The sequence below is a fragment of the Danio rerio genome, chromosome 18, assembly GCF_052040795.2.
Source record: "Danio rerio strain M-AB ecotype USA chromosome 18, GRCz13ab, whole genome shotgun sequence".
Lineage (NCBI taxonomy): Eukaryota > Metazoa > Chordata > Actinopteri > Cypriniformes > Danionidae > Danio > Danio rerio.
The window spans coordinates 23,939,324-23,964,651 of record NC_141038.1 but is presented as its reverse complement, the minus strand read 5'-3'; the positions used below and the strand labels follow the sequence as shown (position 1 = coordinate 23,964,651).

Here is a 25,328-nt window from a genome sequence, read left to right as displayed (position 1 = left end):
GAGACAATGCCTTTCTGTGATTGCTTGTTTAACATGGAGCCACTAGGGAAGATCTGCATCTGTTTTGGCAGGAGCACACACACTGACATAGAGGGAAGTGTGTGGCACGCTCTCTTTCGGGCCACGGCACATTTTTAGATGCCAAGGGAGTGAAGAGTGGCCTGGATTTGTCAGAAGCATTAGCTGGGAGACGAAGCACGCTGCAGTGTCCGGCGGTGAGGGAGGCGTCATATCGAACCCTCACTTCAGTTAACATGCATTCGTTACAGCATGAGGACCGGCTGACATGATGTCCGGCTGTGAGGAGGCAGGGAACAGGTCATTTGAGGTCTGCTAATGAAATCATGAAGCTACCCTTTTCCATTTAGAGCCAGAACAAGCTTCTCTCTGCTCACTGTGACCTCATTATAGGTAGGTAGATGGACTGGTGAAGTGGATAAAGTAACAGGAAGATTGTTAGTTTGAACTTCACGCTGAGCTAGTCATTATCTCAGATAGTTAAAGAAGGGCATTCGAGCTTTTTGATTCCCAGGAGCCTAAAATATGATGGCTCACTTTCGAAGACGTCTTTATTAAAATATAAAGGAAGCGATCCATTTTTATATATAAAAATGTAGAGGTGCGCAATATATTGAAATTGTTGAATTATTGGAAATTTGTATGACCATTTCAATGTGGCTAAATCACTGGCCCATGAACATTTCCTGCTTGTTGTCAAACAATTTCGTAACTGTAACAAGAAGAGGCAATTTAATCATATCTTAACTTTAAAACATAACATTATTTATCAATATGTGGACATTTTGAGATTCTTGGAAATTATGGAAATTAAAAAAGTAATACAAGAAATAGGTTAGGACCACTGTTATTGTTTACTTCCCTCAAAATGGTCTTTACAGCACACATCCCAATGGTTTGCAGTTAATAAGCTATTTATTTGTATCTTTGTGTGCCTACAATTATACAATTAGCACACCCTCTAAAAGACTTTTTTTGTATTTCCACGTCACACATATCTCTGAAACCAAGCAGACTGGACAGGCTACTTTTTTGGTTAAAAAACCTATAATAATTTCAGTATGGCTGCTGAAATACTGTGACCAACAGTATAAGAAAGCAATAAGAGAGCAAAGAAGTAAATCCGTTTCAAGTGTCTTTGATAGTTCTTGATGTTTTCAGATTGATAAAACTTGTCAACCAGTGGAGCAAATTGGTGGTGATATTTATTTGATTTATTTTTGCTTCAATGTCTTATTTGTTTTATCCAACAGTAAAACAAGGCTGTCGCTTTTATAAGTTAACATAAAATCATTGGAAAATATGTTGGTTATAATATTATTTTAAATTCACTATCAAATTATTTGGCATGCTTTTGCATATCGTATTTTTTCTTCAATATTGCACAGCCCTATAAAGATTCACGTTTATTGAATCTTTCGAATACAATAATCAAATACCACATTTTCAGACAATGGTTTTAGCTTTTTGTTTTATGTACATATAGTACTATTTTCTAGAGAATATTTTTCTTGTATTGGGTTACCTTTCTTGGATCTAATTAGAACAATGGTTTGATTAAAACTATGTACATGGTCACAAGGGCTTTAAAGAAGTTAATATGCAAAAATAAATAAAGACACCTTTAATTGTCGTTATAAATCAGAATGTGGTTGGTTGGTTGGTGTTGGGAGGTTTTCCATGGTTCAAAAGTAAGCATGTGAAACTTTTGGTTCCTTTTGAGGACTTTGAATAATTCTTGACCAGAGATGCCCAAACTATGGCCCACAGGCCAAAGTTGGCCCATATTAAACTTTGATTTGGCCCGCCATCCCATCTGAGAAGAGAGGGAGAAGGATGGGGATGGTTTCAAGATTGTCAATTCAAATTTAATGTAACCCTTTGTTTGTTTGTTTTATTGTTAAAGTTAACTGCAATTAAATGTTTCAATTAAATTCAGTTCAATTTCTATTTATTTTGAAATATTATTAAATAAATTAGGAAATTACCCATGGAAACTTTAATGTAATATAGTTTGGTAAATTTATCTTTAGCCCACGACCCTCAATGATATTTAATTTTGGCTCTTCATACAAAAAAGTTTGGGCACCCTTTTTCTAGACCACTGCTGTGTATGGAGGATCATGAAGCTCTCGTATTTCATAAAAAAATTTATTTGTGTTCCAAAGAAAACAAAGGTTTGAAACATTTGATTTTTGGCTGACTTAATACTTTAAAGTTACGTAACACTGACCACAGATCATGACCATTGACACCAATAATCTACCATGTAAACTGATTTTTTTTTTTATTTAATCTGATTAAGGTCATAATCGAACTAAACAGAAATCAGATGAAGACATGTGAGGTGTGCTGATTTTAGTCGCATTATTGAAGTACAGTACAGACAAGTAAACACCTTAATCAAACAATTCCTGTCATGTTGGACTTTTCGCAGTGTTTAGCGAAAGGATAGTCTTCACACTTGGTTTGACACTATTCTCTGCACCTACCGAGTCAGTGAAGGACCACAGAAATCTGCATTGTGAAATCCAAAGTTGTTTTCCCATATGCTGTGCGGTATCAAATTACATTGAAACAACACTCTTCCAGCAATTCAAACTCACATACAATATCTCGTTTGTCACAGGGGGCATGCATGAAATATTCCTGAATAAAAGTGAAACTGCCGAACTGCAGTTAAAGTTGACTCATTAAAAATTAAACACCCGAAATTACATGAAACTGTAAGAAATTCAGTAAGAAATATCAGTTTACATTAGTAAATATTTATATGCCATTAATCATCATCATAATAATAATAACAACAACAAAAAAAGGTTTCTTGAAATTTCTTAGAGATGTTGCAATAGTACTTCTCTATTTAGTCTGTCTCAGTTAGTTCTTTTTCTTCATGTTGATGGTGAGATCAGATCTCAGTGTGGAGCACTGCCTGCTGTGGCAAAAATCTCACTGGATTACAGTGAATGACAACATGTACGTTTGGAAATATACACTGATATTTCCTACTGACACACTACAGCAAAAATGACTTTGCGGATCCTCAAACACCAGTTTACAAATCTTTTTGTTGGAGCAAGTTACAATGATGAGGAGTTGTAGATTAGATTTTTGGTAATGTGGAATAGCTCTAGGCTGGAAATTGAAATGTTACCAGTACGGGTCCTATAGACGGCATTATGAGCATCACCACTGTGCCCCTGAGCAAGACACTAAACTAAAGTGTCAAAACGGCACACCAGAGACACGACATAAAAGAATTAAAATAGCAGAAATAAACTCACTGTACTGAGTGGATTGCTATAAAACAGCAGAGTTTTACTCACTGGCATTTAAACAGAGTAAGAAATTACTCATAAATACTCACAAGAATAAAGAAAGAAAGACTGAGAATTAGAAAGCACAGCATATCTGTTGCCGTAATCACAATGTAATGCATTTGGATGCAGCTACACGCTATAGTTTGTACCGGCATCAGTATTACTGCTAATCACAAAACAACACAGGTTTTTCTTTTGGTGAACATACACACATCTCTGCCTTTTTAATTGCCTATGATGTAATCAAGAACAAGTTATTTCCTCATGAAGGAAACTACACAAACTATGAAACTAGCCAGCAGCTAGCTCTCTGCAAATCTCACATGGTAGCCAACTGAAGCTAAACAGGGCTGTGCAAGGTCAGTACCTGGATGGTAGACCACATGGGAAAGCATGATGCTGCAGGAAGTGGTGTTAGTGGGACCAGCAGGGGGCCCTCAACCTGGGTTTGTGTGGGTTCTAACACCCCAGTATAATGACGAGGATACTATACTGCTTAATAAGCACCGTCTTTTGGAGGAGGCCCTGACTCTCTGTGGTCATTAAAAATCCCAGAATGTCCTTCGAAAAAGAGTAGGAGTTAACCCCGGCATTCTGGTCAAATTTGCCCACTGGCCTCTGTCCATAGTGGCCACCTCCATATCATAATTAGCTTCATCACTCTGTCTCCTCTCCACCAATCATCTGCTGTGCAGTCTCTTTGAGACTCCAGAAAAGCGCTATATAAATGTAAGGAAATATTATTATTGTTATTATTGTTATTATTGTTGTTGTTGTTGTTGTTGTTAAAATTGAGACAATGAACTGGCAATTAGGAATTGAGAACTTTAGAATATTATAATGAAGAAATATTTCATAAAAGACAATAAAGATATTTAACATTTAGATTTACAAATTTTAAAATATATATTTTTATTTAAGCTGATTATGATTACAACAGATTATAATCACATAAAATAATAATAATAAAAATAATAATAAAATTAGTTTGTATTTTGTTTACACTGTAAGATACTGATTTAGTAATTGGCAACTTAATTATACTTTCATATAGAATTGCATTTGAAATTTTTATTTATAAATAAACAAGTTATGGAATGACTACTTCTACTGACTACTTTAAGTTTTAAAAAACAAACATCATCATAATTTAGGAAAAGGTTAGTCTGCTGTCAAATAGCCTACTTATAGTTTAATATTTTAAATTTAATAAATTATTCTATTACTATTTCTTAAATATTTAATAAAACATTCATATGTTTCAATTACATAAACACCATTTAACATAACACCAAATAACACCGAATAACACCAATCAAAGGAATGCTTCAAATTAATTAGACACACATACACACAAACACGGACACACGATATGGCCCAGTCTTGAGCGAGGTGTGTGACTGTATAATAATGGCGAGCTAGGCCCTATTTTTAGTGCCCAAGAGTTGAAGCTCTATAATTAGAAAGGCCTAACTTTAACTGGCGCATGTGGAAATCATTAGTTTAAGTGGACATTCACACAGGTTTCCCAGAACCACTGTATGATGTTACTCACTCATGTACAGCAAGCTGACGGGAAACCAAGTGGAACAGAAACAGGAAGCAGAGGGCAGAATTCTTTACAAGTGTGTGTGGCATAACCGGCACTTAAAAATGCATGTAAATACAAAAAGCTTTGATAAAATGACCACTGTCCTGTAAGTACATATTTGACTTTGTGTTTAGGAGCTCATCCTCAGCATCAGTCAAGTTGTGTGATAAGACCACAGAGACACTAGGCAATCAATCAGGCATCGCTGGAGCTCAGAACAAGCATCAGTAAATCTGGCTGCTTCTGTGATCGATAGCACTTAGACGAGACAGAATTAAACCATGCTGCTCTACACTTGAACCTGCAGTGAAGTTACATCAGTTTGTGCCATACACACATACATTGGATTCACAAGTTCATGCCGACTTACTCAATGCAAAATTAAAGGCTGAATTATTGAGTGACCACCATATCACAACGCACCTTGTGCATAACAATACTTACAAACCGCTAGTTAGCTGTGGGGTTCAAGTCTGTCATATGTTTCTCTGTTTCAAGTTTCTTCTTGGACAATTTGTTTACACATATACCTGTAATGCTACTTTACAGTACAAGTGGCTGTAGTGGCACTTAAACTTTAATTTGAAAGTACAGTAAACACAAAACAAAAAGTATCTATTTGGAACTTGACACTTGTCAATCCTACGAAGCTGACCAATCCTAGCGCTTGCATTACATGTCATTGTGACATGACAGAGATGGCGTAAGGTTTTGTAACCATGCAAAGGCTATGTCAAACCATCCGTGTGTAATTAACGCAGAAGTTTAAACCAGCCTTAACTTTGCCTGCAAATGACAGACGAATAAAGAAAATGCTCAGATCTTAAAGAGATATTCACCCAAAAATCACAATTCTGTTAATAATTACTCATCCTCATGTCGTTCCAACTCCAAAGACCTTTGTTCATCTTCAGAACACAAATTAAGATATGTAGATGAAATCCGAGAGATTTCTTGTGCTCCATAGACAGTAATGGTCCCAAGATGTTCAAGGTCTAGAAATTCAATTCAATTCATTTTGATTTCTATAGCTCTTTTACAAAGCAGATTGTGTCAAAAGCAGCTTGACATAGATGATTATAGTAAACTGAAACTGTGTCAGTCCAATTTTCAGAGTTGAAGTTCAGCTTAGTTCAGTTCAGTGTGATTTAATTTAAAAAAAAATTTCCCAAACCATGCAAGTCAGTGGCGACAGCTGTGAGAAACAAAGTTCACCAATTGACCAAAATGAAGGTAAAAAAAAAAAAAAACCTCGAGAGAACCCGGGCTCAGTTGGGTACGACCATTTCTCCTCTGGACAAACTTCTTGTGCAGAACTACAGTCTAGACACCAGAGGCTGGAAGTAAAGCCAAAGTACTAATAAAAGATACTAAGACAGGACCATATGGCTTCAGTGGTTCAATCAGTAACAAAACAACTTTATTCAACAGTTCTTTTCCTCAGTTTCAGTATATTTTATCCATTCATGAGCACTGTGAACTGATGAATACCCTGGAAGCCCACATGCGATTTCTCAACTTTCAAGTCACAGACCTTTTTTCAAAATACATCAGCAGCCCACCAAGTGTGAGTTGCATAAAAAGCACATTGCCCTCGTGAACATGCATCCTATACTAACACAGAGGAGAAGCAACTCTTAAATAAAACAATTATTTCTGTTTTGTGCGCACAAAAGGGTATTTTCATAGCTTGATATTCCTATTGAACCACTGAAGGCATATGGTCTGTTTTAAGGATTGTTTTGGTACTTAAAATTTGACCTTTTTGGACTTTAAAAGTCTCTATAACAATGCTGTATATGAAGGATGAGGAAGCCCTCAGATTTCACCTAAATATCTTCATCTGTGATTTCATCTAAATATCTTCATAAATATCATCTAACAACAAACAAAGGTCTCAGAGGTTTGCAACGACATGAGGCTGAGTGATTGATGGCATAATTTAAATTTCTGAGAAAATTAACCTTTGATATTTTTTTTTACTAACCATAAAACTTTATTGGCATTTTTTATTATTTTATAATCACTGAATGGAGCTCTGGAAAGAATGATAAATAAACTACAGTGACTCAACTAATATTGGCAACCTTTATTGAAAAAACTAACTAAAAATACTTTTATATATATATATATATATATATATATATATTTTTTTTTTTTTTTTTTTTTTCGTGAAATCCTTCAGAACTGTTTGTGGTGATGCTGGTGACTTTCTGACCACAAAACAAACTAACTTCTGCAATTCTTTAACTTTGATTCTTTGGTCACCTTAACCATCCTCCTAGAAAGACACCCCGTATTCCATTTGATTCACAATATGTCCAGTTGTCTGGAAGTTCCTAATTACTGTCCTGATGATAGAAATAAGTGTAAGTAAATCTGCTATTTTTTTTTTAGTCACTTCCCATTTTGTGAAGCTCAATAACCATTTTCCTCCAATCACAGCTCTATTCTTTGGTTTGACCAATTGTGATGAATGACTGAGTTTGTCTGATGTGTTACCTCATATTTAAAGCCATGTGGAAAAAGGTTGAACAACTTGAAAAATTTGTTGAACAATTTCCTGCACAGTCACCCAGGTGTACTAAAATATGTCAAATATCAATGGGAATATTCCCAGGAATATGTTTTGGTCATATGTTCAATTCAACGATTAATCAGTTACGACAACTGTAGCGCACCTTTGTTTAGAAGATTTTTGTTACGTGATAAAACTGTGCTGTGTTTGTTTTGTTTTTAATGAGAGCAGAGATTATTTTCATATTTTGAAAAAATGGTTAAACGTCTAAACAATAACCTTTCTTTAAATTTACCAAGGGTGCCGATATTAGGAGGGGGCACAGCAGAGAAAATGTTTCACTGAGAAAAAATAGGTTGTACTATTACGTTACAATTCAAACAAACCTCGTAATGTTACAGTTCAAAATTAAGTTACCAGTAAAATGGTGTGGAAATTAGTTTGATTAACTTGCCAGATCCAATTTTTATTTTTATTTGGCACTTGGTAAGTGTTCATTTTAAAATACACACTCAGGGCTGCTGGGTGAAGCAACAGATGGATAAAGAAACTGAAGTGCTGTACAATAACATTTCAAAGATGCTTCAGTGTCAGTGTACTTTAACTTTTTCAAATGTATTTGGCATCCACTGGGCCTTATTTATCAACAAACAGCTGAACAAATAATAACAAATAATTTAATACAATATCAATGTAAGCGAGGATGGTTTTGAAAACAAATTACGTTAAAATTGTATATTAAAATGTTTGTTAAAATATGTTAAAATATGTTATTTTAAAGTATGTTAATATATATATATATATATATATATATATATATATATATATATATATATATATATATATATATATATATATATATATATATAAAGATCAAGGCCACTGCACAGAAATTGCTTTTTTAATAAAATTCTGAGCATAACATTTTTTATCAATTAATTATACACATTCATTTTCTTTTCGGCTTACTTCCTTTATTAACCTGGGGTCGCCACAGCAGAATGAACCACCAACTGATCCAGCATTTGTTTCACGCAGCGGATGCCTTTCCAGCTGCAACCCGTAACTGGGAAACACCCATACACTCTCATTCAAACACATACACAATGGAGAATTTTTAGCTTTCACCTGTGCTGCATGTCTTTGGACTAGTGGGGGAAACCGGAGCACCCGGAGGAAACCCACTCAGGGAGAACATGCAAACTCCACAAAGAAATGCCAACTGATTCAGTCATGGTTCGAACCAGCGACCTTCTTGCTGTGAGGCAACAGCACTACCTACTGTACTGCGCCACCGTGTCAGCCCTAATTATGCACATATAATGATAAACTTAAAGATAAATGTTAGTTTACTTTTGTATTGGGGGTGGAGGGGGGGTGCAGTAAAAAGTAAATTTATTAACAAATTAAGGCTGATTTATACTTCTGCGCCAAGTAAATGATCCCTTAATGTAGTAGAAGTAGCTAAAATTCGCTCATTCAGCAGTGGGAACCGGTGGACGTGCAACAACTTTAACCATAAGGTAAACACAAAACAAAAGTGTTCATCTGGAGCTCCTTCTTAGAACCCAACGCTTGTAAAAATTCGCTCCATCTAGCTCGAGGCTCAGTCCACGCTCGTTACTGCAACAAAGAGCTTGCACTTTGCATCGCTGCGACATGTAGTTACATTTTAGAAGAGGTGCATGTCAGCGTCTGTGTCAGCCATGACGAGGCTATGTGACTGCGCGAAGGCTGCACCAGACCATACTTGTGCGCTTGACGCAGAAGTATAAATCAAGGGAGTTACTTTTCGGAAAAAACAGTTGAACAGAAATCATTAAATGTTAAAACTGTTCTCTGCACATGTTACTGTTCAAATGTTTAGGGTCAGAATTTTTTATGTTTTTAAAAGAAGTCTCAAGTTCATGCTTAGACTGCAAACTGCAGAAAAAAAGTAAGATTATTTAACATTCAGAATAATCTAGAATAACACTTTTTAAATACAATTGAAAAAGTATGATATCTTTGACTTTACTACTTGAATTATTGTATGTGTAATTGTTTTATGTGTAATATTAGTTTTGGTTAATATTATTTTCATTACTTGATATATGACTTATTAGTATTAGTTACCACTGATTCTTTTAAGTGTAATATCTTATATAATAGTTTGTATACTTATGTATTGTGGCTGTTTTCTTTTATAGATTGGTTGGATTTATGTGACTTATTTCACTTACTTAATTTATTTATTTTGTCTTGTGGTTTTGTGTTTCTGTGTTCTGTGTGTTATGGCAGTCATTACATAAGCAATTTCCTGCGGGATAAATAAAGTTTTCTAAGTCTAAGTCTAAGTCTAAGTCTAAGTCTATAGCAAACAGAATTTTAAACAGCCTTAATGGTTGTCATGGGATCCTTCAGAAATTATTCTAAATCTAATGTGCTTCTTTTGCTCAGATCCATTGCAACAATACAAGTAATTAACAAATTTAATTAAATAAATGCATCTATACTGAATACGTGTTCACTTATTTAATAATTTTGAACAGCACTGTATACTAATATATTTCATCACTTCACAAAATCAGCAATATCATACATTTATAAGCGTAAAACTAAAACAACCAATGCTCCAAGAAAATGTTGCTTTGTGACACATACTGCATTAAACAATGTTAACACTTCCCATAAACTGTTACCATTTTCCATATTTACTCCATCTCTTCATCAACCTACAGGGAAGTAACAAAGTAAGATCTGTCTGTATGGAAAGAGGACAAAAACGCAGAAGGAAGAAGTGTGTGTATTACCATCGTCAGCAGTTCTGCAATGAGGCGCAGTATGACACTGTTAAGTAAAGAAACAGAGAGCCACTGTGTGTGTGTGTGTGTGTGTGTGTGTGTGTGTGTGTGAGCCACAGTGCTGACTCAAGCCCTCTAACCTCAAATCACACAAAAGAGGCTTAAAGGAAGAGAAAGGAAGCCAGTGAATATTGGAGACAGGTACCCTTTGTGTTTAGGCTCCTTCTGTGCAGAGTTTAAGCTTGAACCCTGCTGTGCTGAAGCAAAACAGCCACTGGAATATGAAGAAGGCTGATTTAAAGACAAAGAAATAATATCCAAGCATTTAGAGAAGCCATCAAAATCAAAGCCAGACACGGAGAGTTTAGCAGAGGCAGACTGAACGTAGGGTATTTTTAGCATGGACATTAAATGACAGTCGTTTGGATGATAAAGGATGAGAGAGGTGGGGTTCAAGTCGCTTTCCTGCTGTGCAAACCAACGCCCTGTACTGTATATCCTGCGGCGGGAAAAATACGACTTCCTGTTCAGCAAACATTCACAGTCTCAGAGGACGGACAAGAGTGTCTGTCCTAAATAATCTTATGTAAGGAGCAGCGAAGACTGAGGGCAAGAACCCTACATTGTTTAAAGGGTCAAATCAACCTATAATGGAAATGATGCCATCATGTTTTTCATCTTCATCATGCATACAGTGATTTGGTCCTCCATTTATTCATTCATTCATTTTCTTTTTGGCTTATTCCCTTTATTAATCTGGGGCTGCCACAGCGGAACAAACCGTCTTCCTCCATTTAAATCCACTTAAACATTGACGCTTCAAAACGATCATAAAGAGATCAAAACAATAAAAAAATGAATGGATTAATCCAAGTCTTCTGAAGAGACATGATCACTTTATATAATGAACAGGCTTAAATTAGGATTTGTTCCCGCATAAATAGGGATGATTTAATATCAAGCATTTGCTGTTACTCAGTCTTGACCTGATATCTGCATTTTATCAGTGCTAGGAGTCGATGATTATGGTGCTTCAACAAAATCAATTTTTTTTAAAAATGTGGAAGATGACTATGACATACAGGCTTAATTAATAATGTCCAAACAATAATCTCCACACTATAAACAAATTTTGTAATAGCTTAAATCCTATGGTTAAATTATAAATACATGTTTTCTAAACATATCGAATTATGCTCAGTTAAAAGTATCAATTAGCCTAAATTTAACCTCAACCTACCAAGCAAAGGTTGGGATTTTATTATTTAAGGACTTTTGTTTTAAGAAATTAAGCTGGATATAACTGCAAACATTTAAGAAAATAAAATTTTAATTTAGTTAGTAAGTAAGTAAAGTTTATTTATAAAGCCCATTTAACTTCAGTTTGGCACTGACCAAAGTGCTGAACAAAATCAAAACACACATTCTAAAACAGTGTAAAATAACAATAAAAGTATCAATAAAAATAATAGTGACAACAATGCACAATAATAATTGAAAGTCTGGGAAGGCAATAGAAAAAAAATGTGCAAGTCCGGACTTAAAAATAGTGAGTGAAGAAGCACTCATAATGTCCAGTGGCAGCTGGTTCCACATATGTGGAGCAGCGACTGCAAAGACTCCATCTCTCAGTTTAAGTTGTGACTGAAGAATTTATAGTACAACTTTATTGGTCGCCCTAAGAGACTGAGGAGTTAAATGTAAATTAAGATATATTCAGAAATATAAGAAGGTGCTTGCCCGTTCAGTGCTTTAAAAACAGTAAGTAAAATCTTGAAGTTCATTCTTTCCTTTTTGGCTTGGTCCCTTCATTAATCTGGGCTCGCCACAGCGCACTGAACCGCCAACTTATCCAGCATATGTTTTACACAGAGGATGCCCTTCCAGCCGCAACCCATCACTGGAAAACATCCCTACACACACACACACACACACACACACACACACACACACACACACACACTACAGTCAGTTTTAGCTTACCCAATTCACCTATACCACATGTCTTTGGACTGTGGGAGAAACCGGACCATGCGGAGGTTACTCCACACAGAAATGCCATCTGACCCAGCCGAGGCTCGAACCAGCGACTTTCTTGCTGTGAGTCGCCCCAAAATCTTGAACTAAATTCTAAAATGAACAGGAAGCCAATGAAGGGAAGCTAAAACTGATGAAATAGGAGTTAAAATTCTAGCTGCCGCATTTTGAACAAACTGTAACCGTGCCAATGAAGATTGAGGGAGACCAATAGTCTAGGCGAGATGTGATAAAAGAATGTATGACTTTTTCCAAGATCTCCTCGGCTGATAGTAACTATTCTTAATGACTGAGCTAATTTGTATGACTGAACTAATTTGAACAGTACACTGCAAAAAAATGCTTTTCTTAGATTTTTGAATAAAAATATATATAATAATCTGCCAATAGGGTCAGCAAAATAGTCTTGTTTTTCCTTTCAACATAAGATTATTTTGCTTACCCCAGATTATTTGGCTTGTTTTAGGGAAAAACTTGATTTGCTTGTCTAGAAAATGCATCTTGATTTAAAACTTTTACGATAATTGGACTAGAAACCAGACAAAAATCTAAGTGAGAAAAGCTTTTTTTGCAGTGTATAGGATAGCTAATTTTAATAGAATTAGTATATCTCATTCTCACTTACTATACGTAATGCATGGAACTTTGTTATTATTTCTATTATTATTATTATTTAATAATCTGATGGGATTTCACTCCTAAAAATAGAAATGTCAACTGTAAGAAAACATGGGGTGTGTAATGATATAAAAAAGCTATTCATACAGCATATGCGACTCTGTACCACAAAACCATCCTTATGTAGCTCATGTATGTTTTAAAAACAGCCAAAAATACATTCCATGGGTCAAAACTATAGATTTTTATTTTTAATGCCAAAAAAAAAAATCAGAATATTAAGCCATGATCATTGTCTATGAAGATATTTTCTACTGTAAAAATAATAAATCTCCATCTCTGATTAGTAATATAGATGTAGATTTTTTTTTGGAACTCTCAGATTCCAGATTTTAAAAAGTTGTATTTCAGCCAAAGACTGTCCTATTACAAAACATACATCAACAGAAAGCTTATGTTCACAGCTTTCAAATTAAGTATAAATCTCAATTTCAAAAAATGGACACTACTAACTGATGATACAGGGTCACAAATGTGAATCCTTTCATCAAACAATGCAATTTTTTTTACATTTCTGCACAAACAATTTGAAGCACAGGAATTTTGAACTTCAAATAGGAGGAACATAAAATTTTTCACGTTTCATTAAAATATCCTCATTTGTTTTCCGAAGCCTTATATGTTTGAAGTATGGCTGCACAATATATCGTTTCAGCAATGATATTCGCAATGTGTGCATCCGCAATAGACACATCGCATAGATACGCAATGTTAAGTTGACTTTTCCAGTGTATTTTTTTAATTTACATAAATAAAATCCTAATGCATGCACTGTTTATTTCACTTTTATCTTTGCTTTGTTGCATTACTCTATACTTGTAGTTTGTTTATAACATTTTATGCATGATTCACTCCTCTACATGGATCTGAGAATGGATCTGAGAATCCTTGAAGCAAACTTATGTGTGTATTATTTTAAGAAAACAGCAATTCATTTGCGTTGTGCTTTATTTTCATTTATTTTAATTCATTTATTCTTCATTTAATTTAATCCATTTATTTCATCATGTGATCATAAGTCATTTATACAATTATCACTGTATAATCATATTGATCATTGGTTCATGATTTGATTATTGTTATTGATTATTATTTGTCATTTTATTTTGTTTTTATATTTTCTCATTATTATTTTCCTATAATTACTGCTTTATTGGGGTTTCCTTTTTCCATATTGTTATAACCTTATGTATGTGGATTCAAAAGAAACTTGTTTTCATGAGTGATAGATAAGAGAATGTCTCTATCTCAAGATCTTCATTGTCTCTGGACAATGTTTGTGAAGCAGTAATTTTCCATTGCTGTTGCTTGTGGTATAATAACACTTGTTGGATTTATCCTGGTCAGACGAAGCCTGAGCATTGAATCAGACGCAACTAAGATTATTCAATAAACTCAGCTCTTTCTTAATCATCATTACTTCGTCTCATGCTTCTGCTCCTCTCTGGTTTTCTCAGTCAACTCCTATATTGATAGGAGACGGTCAATTCAGTTGAATACTGGTTAACAGGTTTGGGAATTGGAAACTCTGTTGACGTGTTGTCCAGATACCTGGAGAAACTGACATTTTCTGACTAGATCTGGCATTCGTGGCTGGATCTTATTTATCTGGCGTAGAGATGGTGATCTAACACAATCAATCGAAATAATACATTTTGTAACGTTTTAGGGACCAGTTCTCACTTTATTAGCATGTATGTTACGAGATATTGGCTTCCCATTAGATCTTATAAACTACATATTCAGCATGATCTTAGTCTACATCAAAAAAAGTGTGACCAATAATTGGTTCCAAGTATAACAAAGTACATCGCAATACATGTCAGAATATCAACAAAATACAAAATATCGCAATGTCAGATTTTTCCAATATCGTGCAGCCCTAATTTGAAGTAAATGCTAACAGAATCATTCATTTCATTTTGTAGTGAACAACTGCTTAATCTCCCTAAAGCAAACACAACCTCCACACTTGTTCTGTTTGGACAATAACGGACGTTTCTTATTATTTAGTAGAGCATTAGCAGAGAAACAACCCACATCTGTGCACACTGCGGCTGAAATATAGCTCTGTGTCTGCTTTTCCCCACAGGCAGATCTGGAATTATGGGATCAAAGACTCGCTATCGGAGCTGTCAGAGATCAATGACACATCTGACATTCCCTCTAGTCCTGCACGGCAAACACACACACAGACGTCTCCATCCATTTACTAGCACCAACCACACTGGAGGAGATCACATCTAATTACTGTAATATAACAACATCAATAACAAAGAATTAATTATAGCCGAGCGCTAATGAGATATTCACTTCTGCGTCAGTGGAACACAAAACAGAACCATTAAAAACCACTTTGTTTCATTAATTAACTGACACAATAGTTGTAAACTGTAATTTCACTTGAGCTGAGAAGGAGCAGAACAACAAATGGCTAAACTATAGGGGTTGTACCTGGATCCAGAGGAGAGCGGATGGGGTGGCTGTGGTTCAGAGGACACGGACGGCTCTTTTGTGTCCTCCAGCAACTTCTCTTCGTTTTTCAAAAAACTCTTGGCTTCACGTGATCCGGCGTCCACCTCTTTAGTGACCCTGCGGAACACAAAAAGAGATATAATAGTCAAGATTAGATTATGAAGATATGAGTCAGTCATTTTTGCTTTTAAAGAAATGAATACTTTTATTTAGAACAATTTGCAGTGATTAAATATGACTGTACACGTGTTACAGAATATTTACTTTTTAAATAAATGCTGTTTTTGTTTGCTGTTCATGTAAGTATTACCAAAAATGTTAAAGCAGTTTTCAACATTTAACAAAATTCAATTTTACTATATTTTCCTAACAGAAATACAGCTATGAAAAAAGAGGAGATCTCGTAACAATTCCATTTGTTTTATTCCATTAGGGTCTGATTTATTAAAAAATTTGAATAAAAAATATTGACATTTAGAGCATATTTTTTCTAAAAAGAAAAAAAACAGTTCTTTAAAGATTAAAAATTATTTATTCAATCAAATTTTGATTTCTATATAAAATGTCTAAAAACATGGCACCTATTATGTTATTTTATACAAAAGAAGGTCAATTGTTTTGGAAGAAATGTCATCATTAATTTACAGAATAAAACAAACACAAATATTATTTCAAATTGCAGAGAAACTGATTTCACATTATTATATGTGAAAATCTTCACCTTACTAGTAACACCTTACTAGTAACAGGTTGGACCCACTTTTGCCTTCAGAACTGCCTTAATCTTTCGTGGCATAGATTCTACAAGGTCCTGGAAATATTCCTCAGAGACCATATTGACATGATAACATCACGCAGTTGCTGCAGATTTGTCGGCTGCACATCCATGATGCGAATCTCCTGTTCCACCACATCCCAAAGTTGCTCTATCAGATTGAGTTCTGGTGACTGTGGAGGCCATTTGAGTACAGCGAACTCATTGTCATGTTCAAGAAACCAGTCTGAGATGATTCATGCTTCATGACATGCCGCGTTATCCTGCTGGAAGTAGCCATCAGAAGATGGATACGCTTTGGTCATAAAGAAATGGTCATGGTCAGCAACAATACTCAGATAGGCTGTGTTGTTAATCAATGCTCAATTAGTATTAATGGGCCAAGAAAGTATCTCCCACACCATTAAACTACCACCACCAGCCTGAACCATTGATACAAGGCAGTATGGATCCGTGCTTTTATGTTTTCGACACTGAATTCCCTACCATCCCAATGTTGCAGCAGAAATCGAGACTCATCGGACCAGGCAACATTTTTCCAATCTTTTATTGTCTAATTTGGTGAACCTGTGCAAATTCTAGCCTCAGTTTCCTGTTCTTAGTTGACAGGAGTGGCACCCGATCTGGTTTTCTGCTGCTGTAGCCCATCCGCCTCAAGGTTGGACGTGCAGTGTGTTCAGAGATGCTCTTCTGCATACCTCAGTTGTAACAAGTGGTTATTACTGTTGCCTTTCTATCAGCTTGAACCTGGCCATTCTCCTCTGAGCACTGGCATCAACAAGGCATTTGCATTCACAGAACTGCCGCTCACTGAATATTTTCTCCTTTTTGGACAATTCTGTGTAATCCCTAGAGTTGGTTGTGTGTGAAAATCCCAGTAGATCAGCAGTTTCTGAAATACTTAGACCAGCCCATCTGGCACCAACAACCATGCCATGTTCACAGTCACTTAAATCACCTTTCTTCCCAAACCTGATGCATGGTTTGAAATGCAGCAGATCGTTTTGACCATGTCTATGGTCGTTTTGCTGCCATGTGATTGGCTGATAAGAAATTAGTGTAAACGAGCAGTTTGACAGCTAAACATTGCATCATAGTCACAAAACATAAAATCAAAACTAGTGAGGGTATATGACTAAACCTCAGAGGGGTCACTGGATTGCTTTTGAGATATTTTGGAGAGATTTGTCGAATTCATCAAGAAATTGACCGCAAGTAGCCAAAAATGTTCTTATTGAGCTAGTCCCTAAAAATCTGAGTCTCTCCATCTGAATAATAGATATTATGTCTGAAATCCAGTTCTGAAATGAAGGGGGTAAAAGTGATTTTAAAATGTTATGCACTAGTCTTTTAACCAGGACCATGCCTTGCATAAAAGTCTCTTGCGTTGTTTGAGGGAGAGAAGATGTTTTTTTTTTTTTTGTGAAAAGCTAAAGATGGCAAGTTCAGCATTTGGTAGAAAAGGTCTGCTATAAGCCTTGGAGTACCAGTCAAATATGTTTGTCCAGAATCTTTTCAGTGAGGGACAGAGCCAAAAGGCATGAGCAACCGTGTCTGCTACCTTGCATCTATCACACATTGGTGAGACAGACGGAAAGTTTTTATGTAGCTTGGCTTTCGTGTAGTGTAGCATTGTCTGACCTTGAATTGAATCAATTGGTGTCTGCTGATTTAATTTTTTAAATATGAAACTTTTGTTTGGATATTTCATTATTTTTGCAATTCATACCTATTTTAAGAATCAAAAGGCCCCTAAATATTTTTGTGCCACTGTATTCTTTAAATAGAATAGAAGTCTTAATATAAATCCCATCTTGGGTTCATAAAAAGAGTTCAAAGCTTGTCGTTGCTCTGTGCTTGGCAGGATTTGAATATTTTACTTGCTAAGCTTTGACTGTGTGACTGCCTCATAGACACAATGCCCTGGAATAAATTAGTGAATATCAGCAATAATTTGCTAAACAAGATAAGATGTGAAGACAGCATCATGATAGACTATTAAAAGACAGTGTTCACTGAAAAGACCCAAATATTTCTGTGTCTATGACTTCATTAACAGCATCCAAACATAAACATTATGCATGCAGTGCCTTCTCTGTACAAAACAGTATTTCTTAAAGTTGCACTAACACAATTTCGCCAAATGATACTGATATTTGAAAGAACCAAAACCAAAAAGTCCAAAATCCAACAGGTTTTCCCATTTAAAAAAATCTGCTAACAAGTAAATGTGTAGAATTAGCACAATAAACATAGCAAAGCTGTTAAAAGTGGGTAACAGAGAAGAAAGAATGTATTAAAATAAGATGGTCAATAAAAACATGATTGTCTGCAAGTGTGTTTTGGGACTTGGTCTGACACTGTGGTCTTTAAAATACTGCTTAGCGCATGTTGATGTGATTTACTCATTTTGTGGCTTTGTAGAGGAAACAATTCCCTATTTTTTGTGGTGAAACAAATTTGGGGTTGAGTTAAACTCTTATGCTTTTAAATTTACAAATGTGACCCATTCTTTTGTTCTCAAAGATATTCCCAAGCTTTTATCTTTTGAATACATTTTCAATCTTCTTGTATAGACCATTCCAATGTGGTCATGTCATTAGCCCATGAACATTTCCTGCTTGTTATCGAACTATTCCAAAACTGTAAAAAGAGGCAATTCAATCATGACTTAATGTTAAAACAGCTTTCATAACATTAATTAATAAATATGCGTCTCTTTTTGGATTATCAGAAGCTATAGAAATTTAAAATGTAAAACCAAAAATATGTTGGGACTGTTGTTTACATTCCTCAAAATGGTCTATAGAATGCTAAATTCTTTATTAATAATCAAAAAGAACTTAAATCTCCTTTATACCTTCCCCTTTCATACTGAACTTAACTCTCTTACTCTTTTAGAGGAATAAATAAAAATTAAAGTGCTACATTTCTGATGCATTATGACAACCTTTTTGAGTTGAAGTCTTTTTTTATGCTATTGATGATATCATAGCTTGATTTAGGCACAATAACAATGTTTTTTCCTGTATTATATTTCACTTGCAAGTGATGAGACTTTGTCTCATCTCCTTGTTGCTGTTTGAGTTTGGCAATAAGCAATAAAAAATATTACTGCCGCTTTCACCTCAAAAGCAATCGTTTGCACAGCTTTTTCATGATTAGATGCTGCCATCTAGTGGCCACACAAACGACTTGTACTTACCGAACCTCTTCTCCAGCAAAATCGAACACCTTAGTAATTGTGATTTTGGAGGAATCTTTGGGTTTGTCCTCCTTCTGGGAAGACGCTGTAGAGAGTTTACTGGGTTCATCTGTAGCAGCTGCGGATGTGAACTATATGAGATGGAAAAAAAAAATGCTTATTAGTCTAAAATTAAAAAAGCAAAATCACAGAAAATGCTATTTAAATATAACAGTGCTCACCATAAATGTGTATACCGCTCACAGATCTCTCTTTTTTAAATAATAATATATAATCTGTCTAGTCCAAAAGAAGTACACGCAAATTAAAATGTAAAAAATTGGAAAGAATTATTCAATTAAAAAAATAAAAAATAACATATAATAACAACGAAATAACAAAAATGTAACATTTAGTTGAAATGTTGTAATTTGTCATTTTTTTCTCCAATAAAGTGTTTAATAATGATAATAATGAACTATAATTTAAATTTATTTACTTTCTATTCTAAAAGATGATAAGTAACTCTTATTTTACTGGACATAATGATTTGTTAAAACTGTTTTGTTTAAAAACACCAAATATATTGGCTACATTTATTGAGATTATAAAATATGAGTGTGTGTGGACGAATGTGTGGATGGAAAAATATTAATTTTCAAAAGGGGGTTTACTCATTTATTCTGAGCACTGCATACACTCACACTGAAACCAATAAAAAATAGACATAAAAAGAAAAGGGAAAAGAAGAAATCTGATGTTAAAAGTAATTTAAAAAGTATTCATAAATGAGAGCATTTTGATTTTCTATTTACAGTGGTCCCATAATTTTATTTCAAATAACATGCGAAATTGCGAATGTGCATGTTCAGTGTGTGTTACTTCCAACTGTCATGTGCCCAGCGCACCTGCTGTGCGAGACCCTTAAGGATAGAGTCTGCTTTAGTTGTGTGGATTAGTGACTGCAGGAAAAAGAACATTACGCTGGATGCCAACATTATCCTCACAAAAGCTAAAAAGCTTTATGAACCTTTTGCTGACAGCAATGAATGTTTGCATCTGACAACAGGTTTTGATCTTTGGTATCATTCTATAATATAGACTCATTTTTCTATGATGGTTTGAACTTTAAGAGTATTTAAAGAAGAGAAGTGTTAAAATGCTTATGCCTCTCTGAGAAAAGTATCTATTTTAACAGCATTAAAACATCTAGAATAGTAAAAAAAAGCTGACTACTTCACAGATTTTGTGGGATTTCACTGGTTATTTTTTACAACGTAACTCCCAAGAATTAAGAAGAACCACTCTTTTAAAATCTAAACAGGGTTTCTGCAGGTTTCACAAAGTTGAATTTAAGACTAAGACATTTTTAAGACCATTATGAATGAAATCTTCAACCCATAATGAATTTTCAAATGGCTGAGATGGAAAAGATTTTCATTTGCCCTATCAAAAAAATTATTATAATTTAATACATTCAATATTACAATAATACATTAATAATAAACAATAAAAATATTTTAGATTTTATTTCTGAGCTAAATATTTAAATATTATGTAAAAACAAGCAAGCTCTACTTGTGTCCATACATTTTTTTTCCACAGTAAACTTTCTTTTAAATAATTAAGAAAAAATTATTAACAAATGTTCATTCGTTTATTCATTTTCTTGTCGGCTTAGTCCCTTTATATCGTCACAGCGGAATGAACCACCAACTTATCCAGCATGTTTTTACACAGCGGATGCCCTTTCAGCCGCAGCCAATCTCTGGGAAACATCCACACACACACACTCATACACTACGGACAATTTAGCCAACCCAATTCACCTGAACCGCATGTCTTTGGACTGGGGGGGAAACCGGAGCACCCAGAGGAAACACACGCGAACGCAGGGAGAACATGCAAACTCCACACAGAAACGCCAACTGAGCTGAGGCTTGAACCAGCGACCTTCTTGCTGTGAGGCGACAGCACTACCTACTGCGCCACTGCGTCACCTGAACAACTGTTTTAAAAAATTTTAAAACTATAATAAACTAAATCTATGAACAACAATCTGTCCAGGTCAATGTCCTTCAGCAGTTAATACATCAACAGAAAAGGACCACAAGAATGCAAGAATGCAGAATGGTAGGGCTTTAACTGAAAATTTTTTTTAACAATAACAATCTGCATTAGCAAAATAAACATAGTAAATTTTGATTTCACACAGACTTTAAACAAAACCTCTTTTATTTGTGTGAGTATTCTTGAGTTGATACTTTACCTCCTGAGAGCTTGCACTTGGAACTTCTGCTTTGGGTCTAGGGATATCACTCAGAAAACTAGCCCAAAGATCATCTGCTTTCTTCTTCTGCCGCTCTTCAATGTCTCCTACTGACTTGGTTAGAAAATCGTCTTCCTTTGGCTCATCTTCGTCCTTCTGCTGATCTGCTGTACTTGCCTCGCCATCCTCCACCAGTTTGAGGCCTCCTTTTTTCCTTTTTCTTTGGAAACAAGGAGAAAGTGACAACTACAAATTAAAACAGTTGTCATTTAATCATGGCTCACTTGCTCCAATTGCTGAGCTTCTTCTTTTGAACAAAAAAAAAAAAGACGTTTTGTAGAATGCTGGAACCGTCAGCCGCTGACTTCCATAATATTTTTTCCTACACTGTATGTCAATGGCTAGCGGTTTTCAGCATTATTACATTTTTTTGTGTGTTTAACAACAAAAAAAAAGCCCCTTAAGATGTTTGGAACCACTTGAGTTAAGTAAATTGTAAGTACATTTACATTTTTAAGGTGAACTATTCCTACAAGTGGGTTTAAAGTAAATGTCAGTAAAATCATCTATACCTCATATTACACCTGCACAAATTAATAAATTTAAAACCGATATCTCGATTTGAAAAGGTGCAATTTCACATCGCAAAAGCTACGATTATTTCAATTATTACTATGGCGAGAGAGACATAGAACATAGAACTACATCGTATAATTATTATTTACCTATAGGCCTATTATTTAAGATTTTATTATTAATTTATAAAACTTCATTATATTTATAATACTTTGATGCATCACTTGCTTTTGTTCATATCACGGACAGTTTACCTAATAAAGTTTATTAAAATATTAATAACAAGAGAACATGGGCTGCTCTCCAAAAGCAAAAAAAGATAAAATTTACATTAGTTTATTTGCTATAAATGCTCATGAAATTGATATGAAGAAAAATGTAACACAATCTAAATGTTAAGGATTTAAATTAGATTATAAATATAATTTATTTAATTTAATTAAAAATAATGTAGTTATTATCTTAATTTGTCATGAATGGTTTTAAATATACAGTAGCATAGTGTAGCGTACTTTGTGAATATGCTTGGTTGGTGCCGATAAAACCACCACATCAAACCTGCAGCTCCTTTATAAAATTACAGTAAATTGCAAATCACAATTTTGATTAGATAAATCGCAAATAGATTTTCTTTCTCCAAATCGGGCAGCCCTACCTCATATGGACATCTGCTTTACTTTTCTTCTTTTTCTTTGTTAAATTTTCCGGCGTCTGCCGGTCGTGATCCTCCCCTTCCAGCGCATCCTCCTTTACACAATCATTCATGTCATCCTCACTCAAGTTATCATCTGATCAAAGAAAAAAATGAAATAAATGTAAATAAAATCCCGACAATGAGACAAAACAAACATGCAAACATAGTATTTACTGCAGCATAGACATTTGAAAGGACAATGTATAATATATGTAATATAATATTTAAAAATAATATGAAAAATGCCAAACGTCCCTTTCAATAACTCAAGATTAAAGTATATTTACAACTCTTGGGAGCAGTACAATATGAAGTAGCAGATTTCCAACTCCATTGACCTTCATTTCTCTATATACTGTTAGTTAAAATCTTTCTAATATTTTCCATAGTTAAAAATGAGTATTTTTTCCTTCTTAGTACCAGTTTGTAATTATTATGAAGATTAAGACAGTTGCCCAACAGCATGTATGATTGTTTACATCTTTGTCATCACTCTCACTGCCAGGTGAACATCTTTCAAAAACTAACGTATTAATAGTTACTTAAATATGAAAACATTATAATGCAGGGGTCTTCAAAGAGGGATATGAATATCTCACACACAATGTATGTAAACAGATGTATGATTTTCTAGATAATTATTTATAAATGAAAGCAAAGTATGAGCATTATCAATGTATTCGTTTTATTTATTTGTGCCTGCATATTAAATAAAAACGATGTAAACAGGGGGACAGTATAGGTATACATATACAAAGCACAGTCGAGTTAGCTTAGCTACATCACTACTCTTTCATATATATATATACAACCATGCTAATTTCATGCTAAACATCTTATCGTTACCTGAAGGGACATAGTCTTCATCTTCGTTTGATGAATAACCATCCGAGTCGTAATCTGAATAATTCATTCTTGTGTCGTACGTGCAGTGCGCTGTAGAATTAGCTGCTAAATCAGAGAAAAACTCCAAAAAATACTTGCAAGAAACACTGGGGCTAACCAGCTAGCTTTGAACAAACGTGTGGTTGCTTTACTAAAAGCCCAGCATGTTAGCTTGCTAGCTTCATCCGATCGCTAAAAGAGCGACTCAACGGCTCATCATCAGCCTCCAGGCTCGTCGTTTCTTTCATCTTCAAGTCCTTGAGCTAAAATTAAAGACACAATATTTAGAAAATGTTTTTTAACAACAACAATATCAACAAATATTCAACCAAACGGTGGTAAAGCATTGTATATTGTGTAATTAATCTAAAGATAACGAACCACAATATATATTATAGGTTGTTTTGATTGTATTCTGTTGTATTAAACTTTTTAATGTTTATAATATTTCTAATTATGTAATTAAAGGTAAATATATTCTTAAGGTTAGCAATAATAACAGCACAGAGTATACAAAAGAATAATAATTAAAAATCTATAAATACACCAATATATTCTGTTACAAATTATTTATATCTTAAAAAACGTTCAAATCATGTTCTAAAACGGACAAAAATACAACAACAACAATAATAATAATAGGGATTATTATGACCATTGTTATATTAGTAAAGAATTAATATAATATATAGTTATTAAAATATAATATATAATTATTAAAATAAAATTATCAATAATAAGGATTGTTATGACCATTGTTATATTATTCATTCATTTTCTATTCGGCTTAGTCCCTTTATTAATTCAGGGTCACCACAGTGGAATGAACCGCCAACTTATCTAGTACGTTTTTATGCAGCGGATGCCCTTCCAGCCGTAAACCATTTCTGGGAAACATCCACACACACACACTCATTCACACACATACACTAGGGACAATTTAGCCTACCCAATTCACCTGTACCAAATGTCTTTAGACTGTTGGGGAAACTGGAGCACCTGGAAGAAACCGACGCGAACGGAGGGAGAACATGCAAACTCCACACAGAAACGGCAACTGACCCAGCCGAGGATCGAACCAGCGACCTTATTGCTGTGAAGCGACAGCACTACCTACTATGTCACCGCGTCACCCATTGTTATATTAGGAAAGTTTTAATATAATATATAATTTTTAAAATATATAATATGTAATTATTGAAATAAAATAATAATAATAACAATAGGGATTATTATGGCTATTGTTATACTAGTAAATTATTAATATAAAATATAATTATTAAAATGAAATAATAATAATAATAATAATAGGGGTTATTATGGCCATCGTTATATTAGTAAAGTATTAATGTAATATATAATTATTAATATAAAATATAATAATAGAGTATTAATATAATAGATAATTATTAAAATATAATAATAATAATAATAATAATAATAATAATAATTTACAAATAACAAAAGAGTAAATAAAATAAAAAAAAATAAAACATCAAAAAAATCCTTGAGGAACACAGAAACA

The 25,328-nt window shown here is 34.3% G+C and overlaps 1 protein-coding gene across 6 annotated transcripts in view; it reads right to left on the bottom strand.

Moving 5' to 3' along the window:
• The window catches only part of cfdp1 (chromatin remodeling protein CFDP1), a 66,941-nt gene extending 42,969 nt beyond the window's left edge, over positions 1 to 23,972 (bottom strand). For 4 of the 6 annotated variants that reach the window (XR_015514408.1, XM_087292453.1, XM_087292455.1 and 1 more), the window contains exons 1-5: positions 23,765 to 23,972; positions 22,880 to 23,012; positions 21,649 to 21,868; positions 19,401 to 19,531; positions 15,400 to 15,537 (exon numbers count right to left, since the gene is read on the bottom strand). Coding sequence is in view for 5 of the 6 variants with exons in the window: in XM_087292453.1 (XP_087148579.1) it covers positions 15,400 to 15,537; positions 19,401 to 19,531; positions 21,649 to 21,868; positions 22,880 to 23,012; positions 23,765 to 23,831 (689 nt within the window). In the remaining variant the exon portion in view is untranslated. 6 annotated transcript variants of the gene reach the window in all.
• Between the last annotated feature and the right edge of the window lie 1,356 nt (positions 23,973 to 25,328).